General features: G+C 42.6%; 1 protein-coding gene across 1 annotated transcript; it reads left to right on the forward strand.

Moving 5' to 3' along the window:
• Positions 1 to 6,316: 6,316 nt before the first annotated feature.
• Positions 6,317 to 26,902, forward strand: ZDHHC7 (zDHHC palmitoyltransferase 7). Its single transcript, XM_075282171.1, has 8 exons — positions 6,317 to 6,434; positions 13,628 to 13,709; positions 19,012 to 19,335; positions 20,716 to 20,840; positions 21,416 to 21,512; positions 21,937 to 22,018; positions 23,403 to 23,533; positions 23,868 to 26,902. The coding sequence occupies exons 3-8, from the start codon at positions 19,030 to 19,032 to the stop codon at positions 24,039 to 24,041; spliced, it is 915 nt and encodes a 304-aa protein (XP_075138272.1). The 5' UTR covers positions 6,317 to 6,434; positions 13,628 to 13,709; positions 19,012 to 19,029; the 3' UTR covers positions 24,042 to 26,902.
• The last annotated feature ends 330 nt before the right edge of the window (positions 26,903 to 27,232 follow it).

Genomic DNA, 27,232 nt, shown 5'->3' on the forward strand with positions numbered 1-27,232 from the left:
CAGGCATGGGAGCTGCTTCCACATAGCGCAGTAGAGGTGGATTATTGGCTGCAGAGCACAAAGCAGGGCTGGGACTATTGCGTGCCGTCAGTCAGAAAAAAGGAAGAAGCCGTCCCACAGGAGGAAGTCTGGAAGGAAGACAGTAAGTATAGTGGGGTGAATGGGGGAAAGTAATAATGACATTCCATTTCTGGAAATGGGGAAATGGATCGTCACTGGATAACCAGAAAATATGGGTAAATATAAATTTTTGTTAAATTATGTAATTTAGAAAGTAGGCGGGGGGTGTTTAGATTAGTATAGGGATTAGTTTTTATCCCAGAGAAACCCTTTAGTACTGGATTGAATACAGGTATGTAGTGGATTCCATGTGCTTCCTAGACCTAGAATTAACAGGTTATGTATGTAATCTAAAGCGGAATAAACATATAAAACACATATACAGGCATGTGCTTCCTAGACATGAAAAAAACAAGTGCAGATTGTAGTGGAATGAACAAATATGCAGAATAAATTTCCTGCTACAAATGGAATAAACACGTGGAGGAACTACAACCATAGCAGCGGCTATGGGGCCCATGACATTAGGGGCCTGTTCCCCCACTGCTTTTTTTAATAGTCCATTACCTGCTAAATAACTCCGGCAGGCAACGGGCAAACTTTCACTTATCTAGCCCTGTTCCTGTCCACTGCCACCTCTGCTTAGAACTCCAGGGTGCACTGAACAATGTTGGTACATCATATCCTCATGCAATTCAGCATCATGTCGTAATATGCAGTGCATCCTGAAGGCTTAAGTGGAGATGGTAGTAGACAGAAGTAGAGAAGGTAAGGGAAATATTGTCCGTTACCTGCTGGAGTAATGCAGTATGTAGGCCAGTATAGTGGCCTAAAATACCTCTGTGGAGGACAGTATATTGTATGGGGCCAATAAGGGAGGCCCTTATTGTATTGGGGTCTGTAACAAGCACAGTATACTTTATGGGAGCCATTAAAGGAGGCATAGTATTGTATGGGGACGGGGCAATATGTCAAGTGGGAGTCAGTAAATAGGGTGTTGTACTGTGTTGGGATTTCAGTAAAGGTAGTGTTTTACCATGTATGGAAGTCAGTAAAGGGAGGAATTGAACCATGTGGGGGCCAGGAAAGGGGGTGTTGTACTATGTGGGAGCCAGGGAGGTCACAATCAAAAGCTTGCTATGTGGTTCAGCCTTTCCAAGTTATGCCCCTGAATGTACAAATAGTTCATAATAGAATGAACATATATTCCACGTACCAGTCAATATGAAGAGTGAGGTGGCACTACTTAGTGCATGCAAGCTGTTCTATAAAGGATAAGGGGTAGACTCCTTACAATTCACTGGTGGTGCACACAGTAAGCAAAAAAGTCCATGTGCAATCCAAAAGTTAAGAAAACTGGGCACTCACCATTAGAAGAATATGATACATATTCCAATCTTTATTTCAAAAATCCATATTAAAATACATATGGGAGGAGGCACACCTGAGGAGGAAGAGCGACCGCTGTTTCGTGCAGATAGCACTTTTTCAAGCTCAGCAATTGAACTATGTGGGGGCCAGGAAAGGGGGTGTTGTACTATGTGGAAGCCAGGGAGGTCACAATCAAAAGCATGCTATGTGGTTCAGCCTTTCCAAGTAATGCCTCAGAATGTAGAAATAGTTCATAATAGAATGGACATATAGTCCACATACACAGATGTAGTCAATTCCTAGTCAATGTAATAACCAGATTATATGTGTATTTTACAGTGAAATGAAACCAAGGACAAGCCATAAGGTTATACAAAGTACAAATTTTCAAGCACCTAGCTTCAATCTGTGACATGCGGAAGGAGCACACATGCCAGATTGAAAGCAAAGTTTTTTGTCACATGAAACAACAAAAATCAGATTAAGTGGTGTGGGGAGATTGTGCAATGGCTCCTGATTGTAGACGTGTTAGTTATCACCACTTGTAACAAACTGAGAGGAACTGAATACTTGACCTGAAACCAGTGGCATAATTAGGAATGACGAGGCCCCCTGACCGACCACCCCCCTCCTCCCCCCCCCGTATTCCTGCGTGCACTATTATGCCCCATAGTGGCCCCTGTATGCACTATTATGCCCTGTAGTGGCCCTTGCACGCAATATTATGCCCCATAGTGGCCCCTGCATGCACTATTATGCCCCATAGTGGCCCCTGCGCACACTATTATGCCCATAGTGGCCCCTGAACGCACTATTATGTCCCATAGTGGCCCCTACACACAGTATTATGGCCCATACTGGCTCCTGCACACAGTATTATGCCCCATAGTGGCCCCTGCACGCACTATTATGCCCCATAGTGGCCAATACTCACAGTGTTATGCCCCCTTTGTTTTATCCCCACCACACAGCATATGATTCCCCTATTTATGGCAATGGATGGCAGCCAGGACAGGAGCATGGACAGGTGAATAAAAATTATCGGCAGCTGCTTATTACAGTTACACAATAACTAGCTGCCAAATCGCCTCCCAGTTTATTCCACATGTAAGATGAACCCCTGGTTAAGATGAACTTCTGCATGGACAGATCATCTGACTGGTAGAATGATACATAGTGATCGATTGCAAGTAGAATTAGATGTCATTTATAACAAACCATCAGAAGGTGTTTGTACAACATTGGGCTATGAGCCAGACTTACACCTACATTCCATTCACATTGTGTCATCACTCTCAAAGGCTATGGAGGCTGGACTAGAGGTCTATTAGGAGAGCCAATATTGATGATTTGTGTGCCCAAGTGCATAGCTTTTCTCAGACAACCATTAGTAACCTGATAGCATGGCAAGGTGTGTAAGTGTGTGTATCTCTATGTGTGGCGCGCATTTGTGATACTGAATAAATCAAAGTGATTATTTTCTAGCTTGTTTGCATTTTTATCATTTGCATATCATTGTCTGTAGATGGGACTCTCTTCCTTCTGTAGGAGATATTCTGAATTGACATCATGGGAGCTCATGCCACTGAGTTTGAGGAAAACCAGGGATTCATCCATAGGGAGCTCCTTTCCAAAAGGTGGCACTAGAGCAAGTTCTTCTTTTCCTAACAGCACTCATCTGAAATCTGCATCCCCTTCAAACAGCTGATTGTTGGAGTGCCAGATTCTGGCTAATCCCATGCACACACTGCAGAAAAATATCCATAAAAAAGACGCATTTTTGTAACTTGCAGCATGTCAAAAATGTTGGCGTTTTCCGTATAGGTATAATTGAAGCAAAAGGTCTGTAGACTGTGGACTTTCTGTGAAAAGTGCTGCTGGAAAAACCTCAATGCGTTTTCACTGCAATTTTTCTTGTAGCACTTTGTGGCTGCAGCTTGCTATGTGGGGCCTTAAAGAGAAATTTTGTGATTCAGTTTTATGACTAAATGCTGAACATTAAATTATACAGAGATTCCAGGAACATGACAATCTACACATAGATAAGAGAGGGAGCATATTGCACAAATGTTAAGGAAATGAAGAAATCAAACCATTTCAAAACATGGGAAAATTAACAAAACTTAATACTCTCTGTATCTAAGCCTTTCATATTTGATCTGCAAAGTCACTGCATCTAATCCTATCATGTATGATACTGTCTGCTGAACCTCTGGGGGCTGATGTCAGGAGGGCATAACATATTTACAACCCCAGTTAAAAAAAAAAAAAAAAAGCGGTGGAATAGCATGCGAAACATAAAGAAAATAATAATGCAATAATTTATTCACAAGAAAACACAGAACATAATTCAGAAGCTGAAGATTTGATATTTTTTCATTGAAAAAAATAACTCAATTAGTAATTGATGACAAGAACGTGTCTCAAAAAAAATGGGACAGGGCCATGTCTACCATTGTATAGCATTCCCTCTTTTTTTTACAACAGTCTGTAAAAGTCTGGGGAGTGAAGAACCAATTGCTGGAGTTTTCGGAGAGGATTCTTGTTGCTTTCTTTTTGGATGTAGGATTCTAACTATTCAACAGTCATTGTGAACACTCAATGTACAGTTCATTGTATGTGGGCTACTATATGGGGGAAATTAGATTGTTTGATGGCCTTTCTATTGCATAGGGGTCATTCTATTGTATGGGAGCCACTGATTTTGACTTCTGTGAAGCCATACTGTTGTGATGGATGTAGCATGCGGTTTAACATTGTCTTGCTGAAATATGCAGGGCCCACCCTGAAAAAGTCATTGTCTGGATGGCAGCATATGTTGTTCTAAAACCTCTCTACACTGCTCAGCATTGATAGTACCTTACAAGATGTGTAAACTATGATAACATTCTGAAATATTTCTGCAGCCGATGAAATGCCAAAGTTCAGCCTCTTGAACCTCCTTAGACTGATAAGAGTGCTAAAAGTCGTGATATATCTGGAGTCTGGATGCAATTCAAGCTGATGATAACCAGATTTTAGATCAATTTTTGAGAATATTTTTGCACCATTTAGATCTGTGAGAATGTCATCAATGGTAGGCGCAATGTGCCTTTCTCTTTGAATGGCTCAATTGGCATGTCGCATATCCACACATAATCTGATTTTATCAGGCTGCTTAGGTTTAGGCACAACAACAATTGGTGAGTCCCAGGGAGTTGGGCCCTCCACACGTTCAATAACATCATCTGTCTCAAGGTCTTGTAGCTCTTTCTCCACCAGCTTGCGGACATGGAATGGGATGCGCCTGTGAGGCTGAACTGATGGCTGGACTGACTGGTCAATGTGTAATTTCACTTGAAAGTCTTTCAGCTTTCCTAGGCCTTGAAAGAGTTAAAGGAGTATTCCCATCTACATGATTATTTTTTAATTTGTAGATGATTAAAAGTTAAACATTTTTGCAAATATAAGTAATTAAAAATTCTGCAGAGTTTTAAAGATTTTCTCTAACTTTCTTAGTGGTCACAGTCTGTTAGCTTGATCGGTTGCCATGGATACGACCACCAATGCAGAAACTTTTTAAGGTCAGAAAATCAGCCATGATTTCTTTATTGTGGCCGGGATATCTTCTGATACATGTAGCGTCCCTGCCTGATAACCCGGCTACAATAAGAAAATCATAGCTGGGTTCCTGACAAGTCCTAGACCATAGAAAGTTTCTGCATTAGTGGCCTTATCCATGGCAACCGATCAAGATAAAAGACTGTCACCACTAAGAAAGTTAGAGAAAATCTTTAAAACTCTGCAGAATTTTTAATTACTTATATTTGCAAAAATGTTCAACTTTTAATTATCTACAAATATAGATATGATTATGTACATGGGAATACCCCTTTAAGGATATTTCTGCATAACATTTTGGACAGAAGAGTGTGTTACGCTGTTTGCCAGTTTCACTAGGCCCAGAGATACCGCACTACTGCAGCTAAGAAGAGTGTCTGCAGAACACTCCACTACATAGAAAGTGTCTGTGATGGATTTCCCTTCAGCCGTTAGTAATGCCTGAAATTTGCCACACAGGGGTAATGCAGTAGCTGAACCATAAGGATATATCTTCAGGTTAGTACATTGCAAAGCAGGTTTGTTCTTTAGCAGGTTATAAGTGGCATGACTAATAACATTGACAGACACCCCTGTATCTACCAGTGTCTCCACCGGAGTGCCATTTAGTAAGATGAATTGTTTGGGCATTGCATTCACATTGTGAGACCCCTCTTCAGTCACTGAACCTAACTGATAAATGTAACACATTTTGTATCCATCATGATACAAAGTTCATACGTGAAAAATGAATGAGAATAGGTGGAGTCAACATAACAATGGGCGGAGCTAAGTTTGCCAAGGCGTATGCGCGCTGCATATTTTGTCCCTCTTTTGGCTCTTCAAAAGTTGGGAGGTATGGTGATGGACTCAGCTAGCCATAACATATAACATCAAAGGTTGGTATAACCCCTTTAATATAGGGTCCCGGTCTGAGGCTGATATTAATATAGGTGGACTAAATATACATAACCATGCATTTTTCTATAAGCTACACCCCTTGTGGCAGGCCACTCTTATGTTGTGGTGATGCAAAGCTGAAGGTCTCTCTTCCTACTACATCTCTGGGTAATTTATATACAACCATTTGCCTCATTAGTAGTGGAATACGTCACGAGTAACTCTGTAGATGCCCTAAATAAGGAGTTACAGTGCCGAAAATGATCAACGTGCCACAACCAATATGGCGGACAAATAGCGCACGCTCTGCTTTTTCCCTCAAGCATATGGCAGCGCAGGTGAACTCTCGCGAGAACGTTACTCGACGCACGCGTACTGCGGACATTCCGAAATCTACCGAATTCCCTTCAGTGGCTCCGGAAAGAGCCGATCCCATCGACCCCGGAAGTAGCAGCTGGATCCAGGGAAGGGAGGCTGTGGTGGCCGGCAGCGTCCGAGGGGACAATGGAGGAGAGCGGTGGCAGGTGAGGGGAGCGGTTTGGGTGACAGGAGGCTGAAGGTGTTCTGCAGGGAGGCGTGGGTGCGCGTACCACCCAATGAAACCTTGTGTCTATTGCACAGGCAACAATGTAACAACCTAAGATCATGTGACCAGCCCAGGGAATGGCTGACAGCGCAGTGTGCTCCTGAACCCCCACACTCATCACCCCGACATTCAGACCATGGGTGTGATCCCCGGGGCTCTGACTCACAATTGCATCTTAAAGCGGCTCTGCAGCAGCTGCATCTGACTCATTGACAGATGTTATTTCAGCAATATCAAAGAGGGTCAAGTATATATTTATATACAGTATGTGTATATATATATATACATATACACACACACACACTGTGTATATCATGTACATCATGCATCATGATGACTGACATCTGATGAATTCTCATGTCTGTCATAGCGATGTTTCTTTCCAGAGAATAGGAGTAACCAGTGTTCAGAGAATATAGGGGAGGTTGTGACCCTCATGGTTAGTCAATATCTGACCCACACTAAGGAGTCATTCTGTAATATGTGACAGACACGTGACCGCGGACATGTTATACCCTGGATTATTGCATCCTGTCTGTTGTGCACTGGATCCTGTGAATTGTAGTGATCTCCTTATTCACACACTGCAGATTTGGTGTGTATTCTGCATTTTGTATGTATAAGCCGTAAATATTTTTTTTCTCTTATATTGATAAATTTTTGATATTTGTTTAAAAATATGGATACAAGGTACATATCAAACTTGCACCCAGTGAACGAGGCTGAACCTTTATATGTGAGCTGATGGCTTCTGTAATGTGGCTGGATGGAGCCTTTAAATGATCATTAACTTATCAGATGACTTTGTCTCATTTAATAGAGCATGTTGCTGTTTTCTGCCTGAAAAACCTCTTTCAAGTTCTTGCTGCTAGGTATCTCCCTTCTAGCTAATTTGCCATATACTACCTGTTACTAGGGAAGTCCTGTCCATAGATCATTTCTAATGTAAGTTGTTTTCCTCACTGCAAGTCTTTAAACTACCTTCTCTGTGCACTGGACTCAACGTTATTCACACCTTACAATGTAAGAAAAGTCTTCTATATACTTGTATGTGCTTCTGGCTACTTGTGGGATAATATTCACAGTCACCAAGCAGCTTTTCTGACTATGCTCATGTATTTTTCTTTTCCTTGTCAGGGATCTCTCTTTAGCTGTAATGTCTGCATGTATTTGCAGTTTAGGATCACGTACTATTCCCTCTTGGGCTTTTCTCAGCTATTTGTCTGCTATTGTAAAGTTATTCCTGCAGGATGACACTAGGTTCACGCTAACATTCGGGTGAATCCGCCCCAGATTTCGCTTAAATCCACGACTTCAGTGTCTAGTCTATGGGGTCTGCGGGTAACCACTTTTTTTAAGCAGACAGGGTTTCTGTCCTTCAGGTCCCCATGTGGACCAGAACCAGCCTTATATGTAACCAAACCAGTAGAAGTTATAATTTATAGGGTAAGGGCTGAACTGCTCTTTATTGTACATATCCCCTTGCCTCAGAGAACATGTAAAATGTGCTGTAGCAGAAAAACTGATAGGACACCATGTAAGAAGATTTGGAACAGACTGCCTAGCAAGACCCTGCGGATATTTCAACTATTCGTGAAAACTTTTACAATAGACAGTGAAACTTAGACAAGCAGTCTGAAAATACTCCAGTTTTATCACAGTGGCTGCTGCTCTGGATGATAAAGCTGGCATATCTTTATACTACCTTTTAGTTGTTTTACTTGGATCCAGGATTTTACAAGTCAATACAGCAGATTTACGGTATTATGCCTTGCACACCAGATTTAGTGGTATACAAGGCCTAAAAATTCACAATTTTTTGCACAAATCTATGTTTTTGTTCAAAAAACTGTGACATTATATTTTCTGTGACATTCTTGTTACTTTCCCAAAATGACAGTCTTCATAAATCTGCTTCATTGGTGGCACATGTAATCTACACCCTCTTTGAGAGAAGCAACACCTTCTTGTCAACTCAAACAATTTTAAGCCTAAACTAGAGGCACTGAATTTTTGCTAGTGTCTAGCCATAACCTCAATAGTAAATGTTGGTTAGTGTGTACATATTACGGATCCTCGCAGCTGTTACGTTGTCCTTTGGCATCTCTCTTAGAGGCCGGGTAGTTTACAATCAGATAGTTTTCATCTACCTATCTCGTAGATGTTGCCCCCGTGGTTTTCCCCGCTGCACTTTTTTGCTGTTATATGGGGCCTTAGCCTGAAGGTGTTCCACCTACATATATGGCAAAGATAAGCGTCAACCAGTGGTTTCTGCTCACCTTATCAGCCCTCAGATATCGCTTGTAGTTCAAGGGCAATAAATAGAAAATATAAGATTACACCTGACCTTTATGTTTAAGCGCTGCCGTCATTTCTTTAACCATTAACTGCCTCTTTAATTTGTATCATGTCACCAACCCCACCGCATCATCTGGCGTTTAGAACATTCAGAAACCAAGAAATCCCCAAAGAACATAAATCCATTTTGCAATATTGATGACATATCTTTAGGATAGGTCATGAATATTAGATCTTTCTGGGTCCGACATTAAGGACCTCGCAGATCACCTGCTCTGGGACAGCACAGCTCCTGGTAAAAAAAGAAAAAAACGGACATTTGCTGCCTGTTTTTTCAAATGGACAGAAAAGTCCTGTATGCCTCTTGAAAGAACAGACATGGTTGTAAATGGACGCTAAAGGACACAAGATAAAATACCATTGAAATGAATGATAATTGCAAATGGACCAGCTAGTGTCCATTGCTAAAATCTTGTACGGACAATAGCCACAAACACTGCTGAGCGGACACCAACAGTAGTGTGAACGCCCCCTAAGCCGTGAGCAGGACAGTAGAGCTGCAGTAGTTGTGAAACTTACAACATCATATTGATTTCTTATATTCTATGCTCACTTCAGTAAAGCTGGAGTCAGTACGGGACATACATCCGGCACATGGACCCTATTATTGAGCCCAAACACAGTCATGTGAAAAGACTTCAAGTCCTTCTTCACACAGGCATGAATTCATGAAGAGTTGTGCTGTCTGCAGTCTTCACAGACCGCACACAGTTCTATTAATTTCAGTGGGTATATATATGACTTTTGGTCTGAGTTGTGCAGTAGGTACTACTGTTGAAGTGTAGTGGTCTGTGCAAATCACTCGCAGCGCTGTTTTACTCTATCTGTACATTCAGACAGCCTGCAGCCGCTGGCCGTACCTATGCCCATGACAGTAGCACCTATAGCGCTGTACAGTTTGAGCGGTGAGGAACGCCCGGGAATGGGAGTGCGGTTACATCCTGTTCACCAAGTAACATGCTTACATTCAGCCAGGCTACAGGCAGGATGAGTGTACAAGGGGGGTAAAACATCCCTGATCTCAGTTTGGCAGACCTCCATCATTCATGATATTTATCCTCTATCATATAGATATAGGATAAATATTGTTTGTGGCATAACCCCGTTAAATAAACTAAACTTTACCTCCGCTTGCACAATTAGGTACTAGTTGATACCGCCATCATCGAAATGGCCACATTACAGCTGTCAATGAACAAACCTGTTTTTACACCTTTAGTTCTGTTATAATGGAGCTTGTGATTCCAATGCTGTCAAATATGTCACGTTTTTTGCGCTACCTGTGTTGCCCCTTTTTTGTGTCTTTTTGAAAAATGTTACTCCGGATAAACCCTGTTCTTCGCAACAAAGTAAAGTGATGAGTCTCGTTTAAAAACCTTAAAAATAGGTGCAAAATAGGTGACACATGCTCACCAATATCTTTCAGGAGTCCAAGAATCTCTTGTGTGTTATAGTGGACATATATGGTTGTCACCCATCTTTCCCAATGAGTATATAATGGGAAATGCTTTATAGCATTTTTAGTATCTCTAGAAGAGGACAAATAAAGGACTAATATTTTGGGCTGATCTTTCGTCTTAGGCGTACTTGCCCTTTAAGTGATATTTTTAGTACTGTGCTTAGCCACTGGTGTTTTTATTGATTTCTCATTATTTTCCTACAAGACGCTAGTTGTGGCAGGGTCTGCCTGAGGCGCTCTGCTCCACACTGACCCAAATGTGACACAAACATACATGACACTTGATGAGACTCTGCTATCAGCTCCTCCACAAGCGACAGCTCCCTAGTCAAGGGCAGTCATTGGCCTAAAGCAGAGAATGGGGAAGGGGGGGTTGTGTTATAGATAATGTATACAGGGGATGCATGAGGGTCCATCATTCCCACTAGCTGAGGCTTTCATGCCTACAAATTCTACATTGATGTACAAAACAGCCTTTGATTTTACTTGGAAAGCACAGCTGAAGTTCTTTCTTCCTCTATGCCAGGGGTCCTCAAACTGCGGCCCGGGGGCCACATGCGGCCCGCCAAGCACTTCTGTTTGGCCCTGCCGACAACGCCGGCAGGTGTGCATTTATAATGAAGCTCATGGGGAGCTCGGGCCTGGCCATGGAGCGCACTTCACTTTACCTGTTGGAGGGCACCGCTCCCGATGTCTGTGCGACCTGCTCTGTCTCCGGCCCACTGTTTAAAAAGTTTGAGGACCCCTGCTCTATGCTATGTAAACTTGCGCCCTATTTTGATTAGAAAAATCACAGCAGCACAGAGTATTAGAGGCGGATCATTGGATCTGTGATTGCAGTATCAAAATGTGTTAACCATAACATGAAGTAGGCACCACGTATTAAGAAAATCCGTGGTCAGTCTCATGTATGCTTTTTATATTGAATCAACATTAAGTAAGAAATGAGTCGTTCAGCCCAAACTTATAACAAAATAAACAAGATTCTATATTGAAGCAAAGAAGGTAAATTAAAACCAAAGAAGAACCAGTTCTCTTGGAACATTTATATCTGTAGTAACCAGTATTAGAAAAATCTGCACATATATAGAATTCATCTATTGTATCCACCAAATAGTGTTAATCTAAAAAATAAAGAAAAAAAACTGTTAAAAAAAGATCAGTACAAAAGATGAAAATTGTGGCTCGCTCACCTCCACCACTTACAAATAAGTATATTACTGCCAGCTGCAAAAACTATTGTGTGTATGGACCCATAGAAAAAGAATTGTACTGTATATTTTTCAGATGTTACTGTTCATCTCACCTGGATGTTAAGGGCCATTAAACTGGCTTTTACCATAATTGTGAGATGTATAGTCATTAAAAGGATCCTAACACGTAGTAATAGCCTTAAGAAAGGCTATTCTGCTCCTACCTTTAGATGTCTTCTTCGCGCCACCGTTCGGTAGAAATCACGGTTTTCTTCAGTATGCAAATGAGTTCTCTTGCAGCACTGGGGGCAGTCCTCAGCACTCAAACAGCACTGGGGTCATCCCCAATGCTGTGAGAGGACTCTCCAGCGCCGCCTCCATCTTCTTCTGGAACACCGTCTCCCTACTACATCTTCCGTCCTGGGTTTCAATCTTCTAGGCCTTGGGCAGAGCCAATTGCGCATGCTCGGGCCACAAGAAAATGGCCGATTACACCGACTTACTGTGTAAGTTAGAGAACTCATTTGCATACAGAAGAAAACCCGGATTTCTACCAAACGGTGGCACGGAGAAGACATCTAAAGGTAAGAGAAGAATAGTCTTTGTTAAGGCTATTCCAACGTGTTAGTTAGAAAAAAAGGTATCCAATGATAAGATCCCTTTAATATGGGCTACTTATTCATGCAGTTATACACTGTATTCAGTTTTTCAGTAAAATAGTACTGTGTAGACCCAACCTAAGTCTTTCTTACAATGGGAGAGATAAACTAGTAAATACGCACAAAATTGGCATAATTTGTGCAAAAAAAAAAATGGTTTCTGTGTGTTAACATAATAAACAAAATAATTATTTTATAAAATTGCTTTTATTCTGCACAAGTAGTAAAATGTAAAAAGCACTTTATAAATTAGGCATTGCTGTCATGGTACTGAGTCACAGAATAAAGTTAGCATGTCATTTATACTATATGGTGTGCCTTGTTAAAACAAAACGCAAAAGGTTAACCTAATAATTGAAGAATTCCAATGTTTTTTGCTATTTTCTCCCACCAATAAAAATGTTTTTAAGGCATTATGTGCTCTAGAATGGTTCCATTGAAAAATACAATTTTGAATGGGAGCTGCTAGCTTTTTTTCCCCCCACTAGCAGGAAAAAGAAGTAACATGCCCTTTTTTCCCGTGGATTCCACGGCTGAGACAGCCACGGTGTGAGACTCGATCATGATTAGGCCCATTCATCCATCGGCATCCTGTCGCGGCTAGCCATGTGGAGAGTTCACACGGCGCTCTTCTCTGATTCCAGTACAGTTGGAATTTCTTCTCTAGTCTAGCCCCCTCCGTTCCTGTGCAATAAGTGCTGTTAGTTTTGGTGCTCCATATAGTATTTAGGCTTTGTACTGTCAGGTGTGTCATGTCAAGCAGGAGCACATTGTCCACCTGACAGTAGAGAACCCAAATAACATATCGGGCACTCCAAGATGGTGGGTCTAAGGAAATTTCCATCTGTGGTAGAATCAGTGGAGCAGCCCCTATTAACATATGTTAAGAACTGGAGGTGGTGAAAGGCAACTTTAAGTCAGGGATATAATAAATAATCTCTGCAAGATTAAGGGAGATGGACCTTGTAGCACTCAATGCGATTTCATTCTGGAGACTGACAACCTGTGGAGACCTGCTTCCCCCCCTTCCTTCTGCTCTTGGGCCTAGGTGAACCTGTCTGGTTACATTCTCCAGAACTCGCCTGACAGCAGGCCTATTAAGTGACATACTAATTTACTTTGCTGTCCTATAATTAATTAAGGCTTGTAAATCCCGGCTCATTTGTAAACATTTTATGCATATTTTTATCCGACACATTCATTGTCAAGATTCTTGCTTGTCAGCTTCTCTTATTGGCTGCCCATGTATTTATATGTGTGACATCAGAATGAGGTTAGGTGACTCTTACCTACAAGCCAGATCACACGTCAAAGTGGCAGTTTGCAGATCTCGTGTTGCGACGTACTCCAGATTTATCGTTGCCTTACTGCACACAACCCAGGAAGAAACATCAAGCACCAAGAAAGCTTACTCCTCTGTCTCCAGAAACCTTCTCAGTGCTTGTTGTTCTTGTTTTTGCAGTTTTCTCTGGACATGATTAAACATCAATTGTGGGATCAGGATCGGTGTACAATGTCTGCGTAACGATTATCCGGGCTGTGAGGTGAGTCCTGAGATCTGTCAGCAGCTAAAGACATTAGGAGTTTCTATGAAACTGATGAATGCTTCAGTAGGGTGTAGAGTTGAGGTATCAGTTCAGGCAAAATGTATAAGACTGAAATCTAGATTGTTTAAATAGGAAAAAGCCGCAATTTGGCTCAGGGGCGTAATTACTGGGGTAACGGCTGCCATAGGGCCTGGAATATCAGGGGGCCCGGCGGCTGACGCTGCAGATTTTTTATTTTATTTTTAATAGGCCATTACCTTCTGGAGTAACTCCAGCAGGTAAGGGCCCCTATTTACTGCAGCGCCAGATGCCGCGGGGTATTGGTTGGCCATGTCAATAGTTCTCCACAAGGCCCCGCCATTCCTAGTTACAACACTGGCTTATTTCATTTCTGTGCAGCCTTCACCACTTTCCCAAAAAGGAGGCGTGGCAAGGGCATGCAGGGGGTGGGGTAGATAGTTTGGGAAGAGTATGCCAGCTACGAGCTGATGTACATATCCATCCAGTCACACGGCCATCACATGGTGCACCTCATTATTTATGAGGGCATGAGTTGTATATGCAGCACACTCTCCGTCGGCTCGTGGGCTAGGAAGACTGACATTAATAACACCAGTCATTTGCCCCATTCGTAGATGTCATACATTTTTATCCATTCATTGACTGCAATCATAGTAAATAACAAGGAAAATAAACCTAAAGGCCATTACAAACATACAGAATTTTTCCTTATATGGAGAAGAAGCTTCATTTACATAAACCCGATCCTGACCCAATCTGTTGCAGATTTTACACCAGAAATCTGCATTTTTAGCTGTTGAATTTGCACCATAATGTGACCACCCCATTAACGCTATGGCATTCAGGCTGGTTAATTTGGTGCTCAGTGTCGTGTGTGGGGCAGGGTGAGTTCAAGTATCGGCTTATGGTGATGTAGTATGCGCTACCACCTATCATCACATCAGAAAGATGATGTTCCTTAAGAGAGGTGTATAGTTTACAAAAAACCAAACTTGGATTGGTTTGTGCACATATGCCTTCCCCGTGGTTGGTGTGAATGACATGGGGGTCATTAAATCCATTTCTTTCAAGACTGGTCATATTCTGGGGGAGGTTTATCTAGACTGAAATCTGCTCCATAGCTGACATAAATTTCAGTCATTGCTTACACCAGGAATATGGCGTAAATGATTATAGAGCCAAAAAAAGTATATACAAATGGCATTTATAAAGTCGCAGACTTCCTGATGGCATGGTAAGTGTGTACTATTCTCACTGTAAATGAAAGAGAATTTTATTCTCTCCAATATTAACCAATCATTCTAGACAAATCTGAAGCCTGCTCCTTCTTTGTAGAATCTACGGTTCCCGTTATCAGCCATGTTCGGTTACTCATATGTCGTACAATCAGTCTCCAAGTCTAAAATGGCTGATGGCAAGAAGCAATGGATTATATTAATGTGTCCTGCTATCCGTTGCTGCTTATTATCAGCTTATTTCATACTTGGTAGAGGTTGGCTGTAGGGTGGATGTATACAGTCTATTGCTCCCTGTTATCAGTTATTTCACAGAAAGGCCATCTGAGAGTACAATGTATTGCTCAGCTAGTTTGCATAGGTGTGTTCAGCCAAGGTGCTATACATGTTGGGGGAATTTACTGACCTGAATATGGCTTTGCTGTACTGACATGGTTGCATTTTGTTCAGCTGAACTGCGTTTGTGCCAGTAAATAGTTTCCTCACCCAGGAAACTACCAAGATGCTCGTCCAGGCCCTCATAATCTCCCTCTTAGACTACTGCAACACCCTTCTCCATGGACTCCCAGCTAACACCCTCGCCCCCCTCCAGTCCACCCTAAACTGCGCTGCTCGCTTAATCCAACTCACCCCCCGATCTCCATCGGCTGCTCCCCTCTGCCAGTCCCTCCACTGGCTACCTATAGCCCAGCAAATTGAATTCAAGCTACTAACGCTAACATACAAAGCCATCCACAACCTGTCCCCTCCATATATATCTCGGACCTAATCTCCCGCTACCTGCCCACACGTAACCTCCGATCCTCCAATGACCTCCTACTCCGCTCTGCTCTCATCCGCTCCTCACACAACCGTCTCCAAGATTTCTCCCGTGCCTCCCCCATACTCTGGAACTCCTTACCACGACACATAAGACTGACCCCCACAATCACAGGCTTCAAGAATGCCCTGAAGACTCACCTATTCAGGAAGGCCTACAACCTCCAATAACACTATCACCGCACTGCCATCTGTACAGTCTCCCCCTCTCCTTCTGTCTCTACCCCCCTTCCCTCATAGATTGTAAGCCCTCGCGGGCAGGGCCCTCTACCCCACCGTGCCAGTCGGTCACTGTTAGTTTTATATCTGCCTGTATATTCTGTGTATTGTATGTAACCCCCAAATGTAAAGCACCATGGAATTAATGGTGCTATATAAATAAATAATAATAATAATAATAATAATAAATATGGTCAGTACTTGATATGTTCTTCTGTGTCTATACATCTATACATAATGGAGGCACTGTCTCCCTATTTACATCTTGGGAGACAGATTTGCATATTCCTCCCATGTTCCCTTGCACTGGAGCGACTATGGCTGTATAAGTCTCCACACACCTAATAGGTGGTCTCTTCTTAAGGAGGAACATTATCCCCATAATCTGGTCTCTCAGCCTCTCACTTCTACCAAGTCTGTTCTCTGTACGCTGCACTGACGAAGTCCAAACAGACCAATACGGCCGTCCGTCCGTAGCTGAGAAATTGACTTGGTAAAAATCCCACATTATGCAGTAAAGGCTTCTGGGAAAGTTGGGCATGATGTTCAGGGTGCTTCCTATAGAGGGCAGCATAACAGAGGAACTGTCTCCCTATTTCCATCTTGGGAGACAGATTTGCATATTCCTCCCATATAGATCGTTGTGTAAAACTAACCTTAGGCAGATAATTATATTCTTCAATAGGATCAGTCACAAGAAGTGTAGAAATCCCATTCCCCCATTATCATAGCTTTTATCTGGCACTTCTGCATATCTATAAGTTAATGTCTTTAAGGTGATTGGCCATTTTGCGATATCTTCACACCAGACACATAAACCTTAGAGCCAATTATTTGTCTGTATAGTCGTCGTCCTTGGTACAACTCCCATATAATCCTTATTGTAGCCCCCGGCAGGACACTGATGAGATTTCATCATCTATGATCTTGGATTGTGTTTTAATTAAATTCCATGCATACAAAAAAAAATATTAAAAAAGAATTAAAAAAAAAAAAAAAAAAGACATCCAGCAGGGAGACAAATTTCCTATCACACTTCTGTTATGCGTTCTGTACACACTTCCCTGCAGTGCAGCCTCCTCTCTGCTTTTGAACAGAGTTCATATAGAGCAGGGGTCCTCAAACTACGGCCCGCGGGCCACATGCGGCCCGTCGAGGACATTTATCCGGCTCGCCGCATGTGTCCCGCACGTAATCACCTGGATCGCTCACTAACGGGGAATCCGATTCCCCAATAGTGAGCGGATTGCTGCACAAGCAATTGAAAGCTTATCAGTGTAAGCCGTGGTTGCGCTGCCTACACTGACTACAGAGACTGACCTCTGCCCTGACGTAAGCGTGGTGACGCTTACGCAAGCGCAATGACGTCATCGCGCTTGCAGTCTGATGGAGAAGGACGCTTTTCATGGGTAAGTATAATAGAGTGAGTGTGTGATTGTATGTCTGTGTTTGTTGTACTGAGGAGCATATAATACTGTAGGGTGGGGGATCGTACTGAGGAGCATATAATACAGTGGGGGGTTGTATTGAGGAGCATATAAAACAGTGGGGGGGGGTTGTACTGAGGAGCATATAATACAGTGGGGGATTGTATTGAGGAGCATATAAAACAGTGGGGGGGGGGCATAATGAGTATATAATACAGTGGGGTGGGGGGGAGTAATTAGGAGCATATAATACAGTGGGGTGAGGGGGCATAATGAGGAGCATATAATACAGTGGGGGGCGTACTGAGAAGCATATAATACAGTGGGGGGGGGGTTGTACTGAGGAGCATATAATACAGTGGGGGGTTGTACTAAGGAGCATATAATACAGTGGGGGGGGGTAATGAGGGACATATAATACAGTGGGGTGGGGGGTGTAATGAGGAGCATATAATACAGTGGGGGGGTTGTACTGAGGAGCATATAATACAGTGAAGTGGGGGATCGTACTGAGGAGCATATAATACTATGGGGGGGGGGGCGCTACTGTGGAGTATATAATCTTAATTTTTTAAAAGTATATTTCGGCCCTCCACTGCTTTGAGGGACAATGAACTGGCCCCCTGTTTGAAAAGTTTGAGGACCCCTGATATCGAGTTTTAGATCTCCCTAGCTTCCTCTGTGCTATGATTTCAATTCCATGATACCCCAGCACTGCCTTACACAGACAGCTAGAGTCAGTATCATCTCTGTCTTCTAGGAAGACAGTGTAGTTATCCTTCTTAAACAAAAAAAAAGAAATAGTTTCGCACCTCCTGGGTGTTTTTTCAAGCTTACTTACTCAGGAGGTGCGAAACGATTGTTGCTACTGATCCTCCAGGCGTACCTCCCCCATGCTATGATGCTGGTTGCTTAATGAAGATTGAATAAACGTTTGCAGATTTTAAAAAGTCCTGAGTGAGTTCCCTGCCGCTTCTGTTTTTTTGTTTATGCATACACGTGTTTTTTTTGGGCAGGTGAGCACCATCCGCTCTGAGTGGCGTTAGTACTCTGACCACGCTATATGTACCGTCTGTTACGAGTTTGTTGCTACAATTGGACATTTGCAGTAGTGCTGCCTCTCTGTTTTCTATCTTCTGACTTTAGTTATCCTTCTGTTCATGTTCTCCTAAATAAAGATACTATTAGCATACAGTAAGGAGGCTAAACTGTAATCACATTCTTGACTTGTTTTCTGTCATGTTTTGGATAATCTCTGGCAACCCGAACATCTTATATAGTGGTAGTCCCCCAGCTTTTCCAGACTTCTGAAAGTCTATAGCAGCACAAAAGCAGGAGATGTGTCATTTGCTATTCAGGGTTCTGGAAAAGCTGGAACTGCTTGCGCTTCAGTGTATAGATTACAGTAAGGACTGGGGTTGGGTGGTGGCTTTTCTAATCATATCAGTTTTACATGTGATTGTTTTGGAGTCTAGAGAAAAGCAGCTCTATCCCCTCGTGGTGCCCTTATGTGACCATGCTATGAGAGGCATCAGTCACGGTATGTAATGTAACCACTTCTTGGTTGTTCCTTTTTAGGACAAGTATCTATGAGACATGCAGGCGTCGGCACATCGCTTCCGTGATGTGGAGCATCATCCTCTTCTTAATGAGAACGATGGCTACAACACCGCCTCCTCAGAGGTGGAGCTGACAGACCGGCTGTGGTTTATACGGGATGGATGTGGGATGGTTTGCGCTGTGATAACATGGATGCTGGTCTTCTATGCAGACTTTGTGGTGACTTTTGTTATGCTGCTCCCCTCCAGAGACTTTTGGTACTCAGTTATTAATGGGACCATGTTCAACTGCTTGGCAGTGCTGGCGCTGACCTCCCATCTGAGGACAATGCTTACTGATCCGGTAAGTACCACCACAACGTTCTCCTAAGTGGTGGCTTAATTCAAAAATTTAAGGGGGTTTTCTGGATTCTTGGCACCCTCGGCAATCGACTGTCTTACCTGTCTTCGGTAATCTCATGAGCACTACAGCCTGTTTATTCTTCAGTATTAAAATCTCAGAAACCCTCTTTACAGAACAACAAGGACACATAATATTTAAGCGAAGCTGTCACCAAAATGATGCCTCCATTGCTGAGGGTTGTTGCCGCTTACCTCTTTGGACCAATGACAATGCCCACATAGCTTCAAAGAACTCATTTGCAAACTGACATAAACAGTGATCTCTAAGCAATGGAGTCACCAATTCACAAGGGGAAAGCAGTGTTTGGTTCAGTTCATGTAACTTGCCTATCTGAGAGACCGGCTTGATATTCTTGACTCTGGTGACAGGCTCCCCTTCCCACCGCAGCATTTTTGATTTGCGTTTTTGACTCCCCGCCTTCCAAACCCCATTATTTTTTTGTTGACAGAGCCATACGAGGGTTTAATGTTTGCGGGACAAATTATACTTTGTATTGGTACCATTTAATATTCAATATGATGGACTAGGAAGCTGGAAAAAAATTAAGAATGGAGAAAAACTGTGTTTGCAATGCCCATGATCAGATGTACTCTGATTGTGGGCATTAGCGCTGGGTCTCCACTGTAGAATACATTGAAGGCCTGGTAGCTATATCTGCTATCTTTAAATACCTGACCTACTGCAACACTAGGATACGTGAGGTATGTGTGTGTATGTACTAGCTGTAACATTTGCTCTTGTTACAGTGTTTCTACTGGGCTCTGCACTTACATGTGGTTGTCGACTACTCAGGTGCTCAGTAGTCTTTACCTGTTCTCCGTGTGTGAACTATGGGCAATTTTATGATTTGCTGAGGATGTAGAGCTGAATGAGCTGGTCACATGACAATATAAATATTACATTATTCATGACGGCCATTTGCTGAGGATGTAGAGCTGAGTAAGCTGGTCACGTGACAATATAAATATTGCATTATTTATGACAGCCATTTTCTGTCCAGCTGATTCTTGCCTTTGAGTTCTGGCACTTGGAGGATGGGGCCCAAAAATATTTTTATGTTAGTGCCAACACAGTTAATCTAGTTCACATTTTAACAAGTAACTACTAGGTTCTTCTTCCTGACATGATTCCACCCAGGCATAAATATAGGACAGAATGTACTGCACCATCCCCGCTGCTGTGCCCATAGTTACATTGACTCCCTTTCATCTCCACCCAGTTGTTTTAGTTTTACTCCTGCCCCTCATAAACATTTAGTATTACTGGTGTCCATTTGAAGCATCTTCATGTTTGTTTTTTTCCCTATCTGAATAACATTAGGGGGCAGTGCCCAAAGGAAATGCCACTAAGGAATACATGGAGAGTTTACAGCTGAAACCGGGAGAAGTCATATATAAATGTCCGAAATGCTGCAGTATCAAACCAGAGCGCGCCCACCACTGCAGGTAACCCAGAAAATACCAGTATCAATCACCTATATCATCTTGTGCTTTAGTGATATCTAAAAGATACATCCACGATACTGCACATAACACTGATCATTGGCTGTGCAGCTCATTCCTTGTCCACGTTGTTGGTAATGGAGCTAATTTAATTTTAATGTTATGGATAAAAATCCAGTGCGTTTTCAGGCTGAACCTGTACATAGCAGACTGTTGCAATTTTATTTCTGTGGCCAGCAAATGATACATTTCAAGATCTACAGGATCTGATGTAAAGACTTTTTTATCTTCCATAGTGCAGTAGTACATCCTCAGAAGCAGCAGTGAGATCCTGAACGTAAGCAGAAATCCAGCAGGATTGTAACTGCTGCTCTGAATGTGACTGGAGTATAAGGCATGACTTAGCCACAAAATAGTGACTACAGCTCCGCATATGACAGAGTATAAGATGGGGAGGGAATTGTGAATCCGCCTCCTGCAGTAGTATTACAGCCTCATCATCTGCTATGTATGTTGTTGGGCTTGTTGGAGGGTTAGACCGGTAATCCCTGTTATCTATTGTTTCTTTGTCCTTTCAGTATCTGTAAGAGATGTATCCGGAAGATGGACCACCACTGCCCGTGGGTCAATAACTGCGTAGGGGAGAAGAACCAGAGATTCTTTGTGCTCTTCACAGTGAGTCCAAAATAAATATGTGGGGGTGATACATGATGATGTCACAGGATCAAATCCAAGCAGGGGGGCACATCTGCATGGAGTGTGTATGTCTGCTCACATTCAGTATACAGACCAATAAATTATCTGACTCCATTCTGTGCACTAGGGAGATTAGATACTGAGTACCCGGGTCCTGAGGATTGGAGTAATATACTGTGCATGTGCAAAATGGAGATTAGATTGTGTGCTTCTGGGGACAGGGATGATGGGAGTATATGTTTTGTGTGACACAGGGAGACTTTAGATTCTGAGCCCAGCTCTATGTAAGTAATGGATCGTCCATGCATTTGTTTGGTGTATGGTGTTTCCTGAGTTGGGGGTGGTGGGCTACAATAATTTGTTTCTGGATTTCATGGTTGGTGACTCTCTGGTCTTCACCCAGATGTACATTGCGCTGATCTCCCTCCACGCTCTCGTTCTGTGCGGCTTCCAGCTCTTCACTTGTGTTCGGGGCCAGTGGACAGGTGAGTACAGATCCGCATCTCTCCCTCTACAGTAAGAATATATTTATTGTTATAGGCTTTCTTCTGTGCCTCCATTGCCCCCTATTTCCTATTGTGAGGTAGAAATTGTAACATATTTTTGCCAATGCTTAGCACAAAGGAGTTAAAGGAGTATTCCCATGCACATAACTATTTTAAAATTTGTAAATAATTAAGTTAAACATTTTTGCACATATAAGTAATTAAAATAAAGTAAATTAAATAAAATGTTTAACTTTTAATTATCTACAAATATAGATATGGTTATATTCATGGGAACACCCCATTAAGGTAAAAAAAATGTATTAAAGGCTGTTGCCCAGTCTTATGAAAGTGAAGTGTCATGATCTTAAACAGAGTTCTGTAACTTACTAATAGACATAGTGTTTGAGTTCCTCAGCTTTTCTAAAATCCCTGCTTGTTGTCAGTGAATAGGATCAGGAAGTGATGACATTCAGTATGAAAATCTTTATATACCTAATTTTCTTCACTAATACAAAACCTGATGTCCACGGCATTACTGAGATTTCTGCTGACGCTGGGTTCACACCAGTGTTCGGTCTCTGTTCAGAGGTTTCCATCTTCTACAGGCAGAAGACAGAAACCCGTCAGAGCGGGTCCAGCCGTGAGCGCCGGTGAGCATTTTGGGCTCTCCGCAGCGAAACCGTTTTTTTTTAAACCAGACGCAAAGTCCTGCATGTCCGACTTTGTATCCGGTTAAAAAAAATGGTTTCGCTGCAGAGAGCACAAAACGCTCACCAGCACTCACGGCCGGACACTTTTCAAACCCATTCATTTGAATGCGTTTGAAAAATGCCTCCAGGTTTTCGTCTCCTGCTCAGTTTCGGGCAAGAAACGGAAACGTGCATGACTGAGACCCCGGGCGCAAACGTGAACGAGCCCTGATATTCTTATCTAACAGTCCACTAGTATTCGGCCTTTTGTCGGGCCTTCATTCACTGACATCAAGCAGAGCTCTTGAAAATGTTGATCATTTCCGGGACCACACGGAGGCTCAGTGGTTAGCACTGCAGCCTTGCAGCACTGGAGTCCTCAGTTCGAAAATGTTGATCATTTCAGACAAAAGCTGTTAGTAAGTTGTAGAATTTTCCATGTTGACAAATCGAAACACTGAAGTCCTTACTATAAGAAGGGTGTTTTATGGTAAGATTATCATTTTACGTTGTATGCATCTCTTCATATAACCTGGTCTTTTGTTATGTAGCTTCCCCATATCTCCTAGTGTATACTGAGATGCAGCACCCCCAATATTTCTGAGCCTCTGAAGATCTTTACTGAATCAGGTTACAGGTTCCTTTGTGTGTCCGATCAGTGTTTTAATTTTTGCCGGTTTCTTGTCTTGCAGACTGCAGCTCTTTCTCACCTCCGGTTACAGTAATCCTCATGATCTTCCTGTGCCTGGAGGGGCTGCTCTTCCTCACCTTCACTGCTGTCATGTTTGGGACCCAGATTCACTCAATATGCAATGATGAAACGGTACGTTTTCTCCTCTGCAGCCTGTTTGGATCTCCAGATGCAACAACTAAACTTTTATTAGTTGTTAGCCATCAGGCTAACCATGGAAAAATTAGATAGTGTTGCCCCTCCTTATAGCTCTCACAGGTGTTGTCACCCAGCTTTCCTAGACTTCTGAATATCTGCTGATGAAGGCTGTGAATATAACAGCGCTAGTGGACCCAACCTTCTTGTAGTTCTAAAGAGTAAATCTACCTTGATATGTAAAATGTGATGGGAAGCCAGTACTTCTGTCAGTATGAGTGTCCATGAATTACCAATAACCACATGGCACTGTGTGTTCTTATATTGGCAGGAAATTGAGCGACTAAAGAGTGAGAAGCCAACCTGGGAACGAAGACTACGCTGGGATGGCATGAGATCTGTCTTTGGGGGGCAGCCATCTTTCCTTTGGATTAATCCTTTTGCCGGTCTCCAAATCAGACGTTTCCTAAGAGCGCGGAAAGGGGGCACCGAATTTTCAGTGTGAGGTTCCCCACTTATACTGGAATCATCTGAATTTTATTATGACGTATTTATCGGACAGTGCCGGAATCGTCTGCACAAGATGAGATCTCACTGAAAGCGAAGATCCAACGACCAAAAAGACACAATGGAACTTAACAATCGTCTTTTGCAGTTTTTTTTTTTTTTTTTTTTTAATGATTTGAAGACACTTTACAGATATAAATGGCACCTTGCAAGGTGGCAAGGATGGCGCAGGATCTGGAGGGGTCTTTTATTATGCTACAGGGTCCTGATTGTTTCTTTTTTAGTTCACGTCTAAAGATTTTTTTATTGGAATGAGATTTGTCTAAAAGGTTTTATTGCTGGATAAAGGAACAAGAGTCAAGATTCTCCAGTTTTGTTTACGTCTTGAGATTGCGGGAGGTGTCAGCATGCAGGTCCTTCTCTAAGTGTGTGCATGGCGGCTGTTGGTTCTGGGTTCCGCTGTCTGTCTGCTTCATCCCATTTACTCGCTGCTGTCCTCTCCATTTCCTCTCCGTCCTTTCTTCACCCCTCTTTCTGTGCTGGGATGGATGTTGGCATTTAAAACTGATTGTTCTAGAAGCTTCCGAAGAAAATGACACCTGTCAGTAAAGTGCGTTGCATCCGGTTAGTGTCTTGTCATTTAGGCAATGCTCAGCTCCACCATACACATCATCTTACTAGTTATCAGGGCCATGAAGTTCAAGACAGTTCTTGGGGGGGGTTAAAAAAAGAAAAGCTGACAACTCTCTGGCTTCAGATTCTAATTAGATATTATACAGTTATTAATATTGTATAATTAGATGCATAAATTGTAAAATATTTTGTTTTGTAAGAATTCAGTCTTTTTTTTTTTTTTTTACCAAGAGGAGCTTTGGAGAGTTGATGTTTTGTTCTACTGACTCCACAGTCCTTTATATTTATCTTGTATCTATCCTAAGGAACTCCAGTCACATCTAGAGCTGCATTCATGACTTTGCTATACTGTCTCATACTCCAGTTACATCCAGAACCCCATTTATAATCCTTTTATATTGTATCTTATACTGCAGTCATGGTTCTGATGTTATATCATGCCTTACTCCAATCACATCTAAAGCTGCTTTCAGAAATTGGTTATATCATGTCTTATACTCCAGTCACACCCAGAGCTGCATTCACTATTTTGTTACGCTGTTTATACTCCAGTTACATTTTTAGTTGTATGTCCAATTTAGTTTTGTGCCATACATTTTCTCCTGTGACGTTCAAAGTTACCATTACAATTTGGCTAGCTAGCGCCCCCCTACACAACTGTGATGCAGACCCATAATGCATTGCACGATGACTGAAAACTACAGCTCTCATCATGCACTGCCCTGTTTTACAGAGCCAGAGAGAATACTACATCTATTCCAATACGCCACATCAGAGCATGCCCTGTACAGTCAATGAGTAACCTCAGGTTAGCTGTGAGGCAATAAATGAGTTGTCTCATCAGAGACCACCCCCTTCCAAATTAAAGCATCCATAGTACTACAGGGGAATGTTCAATTATATGGTGGCCATTCAGAAAAATGGACATCCATGCAATATAAAGAATGCTTAAAAGGCACTTGTCACCAGACCTGAAAAGCCCAATGACATATGTGACCCGATGGGTGCTGTCACCCTGAACATTTTGGTGCTTTGTGTATCCAAATCCATTCAGCCATCCAAAGATATAAGCCCATTTAGCGTTGACTCTTGGTTCATATCTATGTTTGGGGAGTCTGCATGGGGACCCCCCGAACGGACTACCGAACGCATTTGCAAGCAGTGTGCAGTGAAAGCACACAGACCTCATAGACTATAATGGGGTCCGTGTGGTTGCCGCACGAATCATGCGGAAATGAAAGTAGATTGTGAAGTACTTTCCTGTCCGCATGTTCCCTGCGGAGATCTCGCAGTAAACACACAACCCCATTATAGTCTATGGGGTCTGTGTGCTTTCACTGGCACGCCGCTTGCCAGTGCGTTTGGTGCTCCATTTGGGCGGGGGTTCCACATGCAGACTCCCCCAAACGGAATACCAACGCAGATGTGTACGAGGCCTGAGGCAAACTGGGGTGCACTAACCCAGTGGGGTTCTCTGGCAGGTCTCTATGTGCTGTATGGCCTAAACTGCAACAGGACTTGTATCTTTGGAATAGCTGAATGGATTTTGACATGAATGGGATCACCTTGCCGTTCAGGATGATGTCTGGCATCAGGCTTTCCACCTGAACAGGAACTGCTTTTACCAAGTATCTCTCATTCTGGGTCTTTGAGGGTGATACAAATCTTGGGGTCCTGCTTCATGTTATTCACATGGGCTGATAGGGCAAATAGAAAAGGGCTGTCCGCTTGAGACTGCCACGTTTAAATCCTCCATTCTGAAAGCAGCAGAAGTGTGAATGCGGCTGTGGATGTGACTGAAGTACAATGGTGCCATGATAGTCAGCGTTATATGCAGGTATAACCTAGGACATGGTGTGTAATAGTGGAAGTAAGATGAGTATCCATGCAGTACAGGGAGACAATGAACCATATTGTTCTGACGGGTCTCCTGAGGTCTAAGCAGCTCAGTTGGGCAATGGCCATGATGTGCAGCTTCCTGGAGCAGCCGCTACTTCTCCTGCCTTCATGGACAACACTTGTGTAAGACACTAATGTCCCAGCATGAGCAAAATATGTTGCACTTGACTCTCTTTAGTTTTCCTCCTGATTGTAAATCATTCATCTCGTGCTATGTCCATCCTGGAATCGCTGTTGTCTGATTTCTCTGATGTATCAGGTATGAAGCTGTGGATGATGGGAGTTCTCTTATGCACTGATTTGTGAAATAAAGTATTGAACTCGTTTCCTCTCTGTGGATTGCCGTCACTCAATGTCCGCCATCACTGTGGAGCTGGAAATGTCAGAAAATCTAACTGGGAATGCTGGGTGATTATCTGTATGGCCACCATCACAGGGTTGTCATGCCTCTAGTTGTACAGTATACTGCTTCATACCCCTGCTCCTATGTCTCTATATATTACAAGGTGTATCTGCCATTCAGGGCTCCAGGAAAGCTAAGTGGACAGTGGTATAATAGCAGTAGTCTTCTCACATACGGTATCTTTCATACCACGAGACTATACACACTGATCAGTGTGTACGTTATGTAGAATGCTGTGCTGCATACTGGGATGG

This window comes from Leptodactylus fuscus, chromosome 7 (genome assembly GCF_031893055.1).
Source record: "Leptodactylus fuscus isolate aLepFus1 chromosome 7, aLepFus1.hap2, whole genome shotgun sequence".
Taxonomy (NCBI): Eukaryota; Metazoa; Chordata; class Amphibia; order Anura; family Leptodactylidae; genus Leptodactylus; species Leptodactylus fuscus.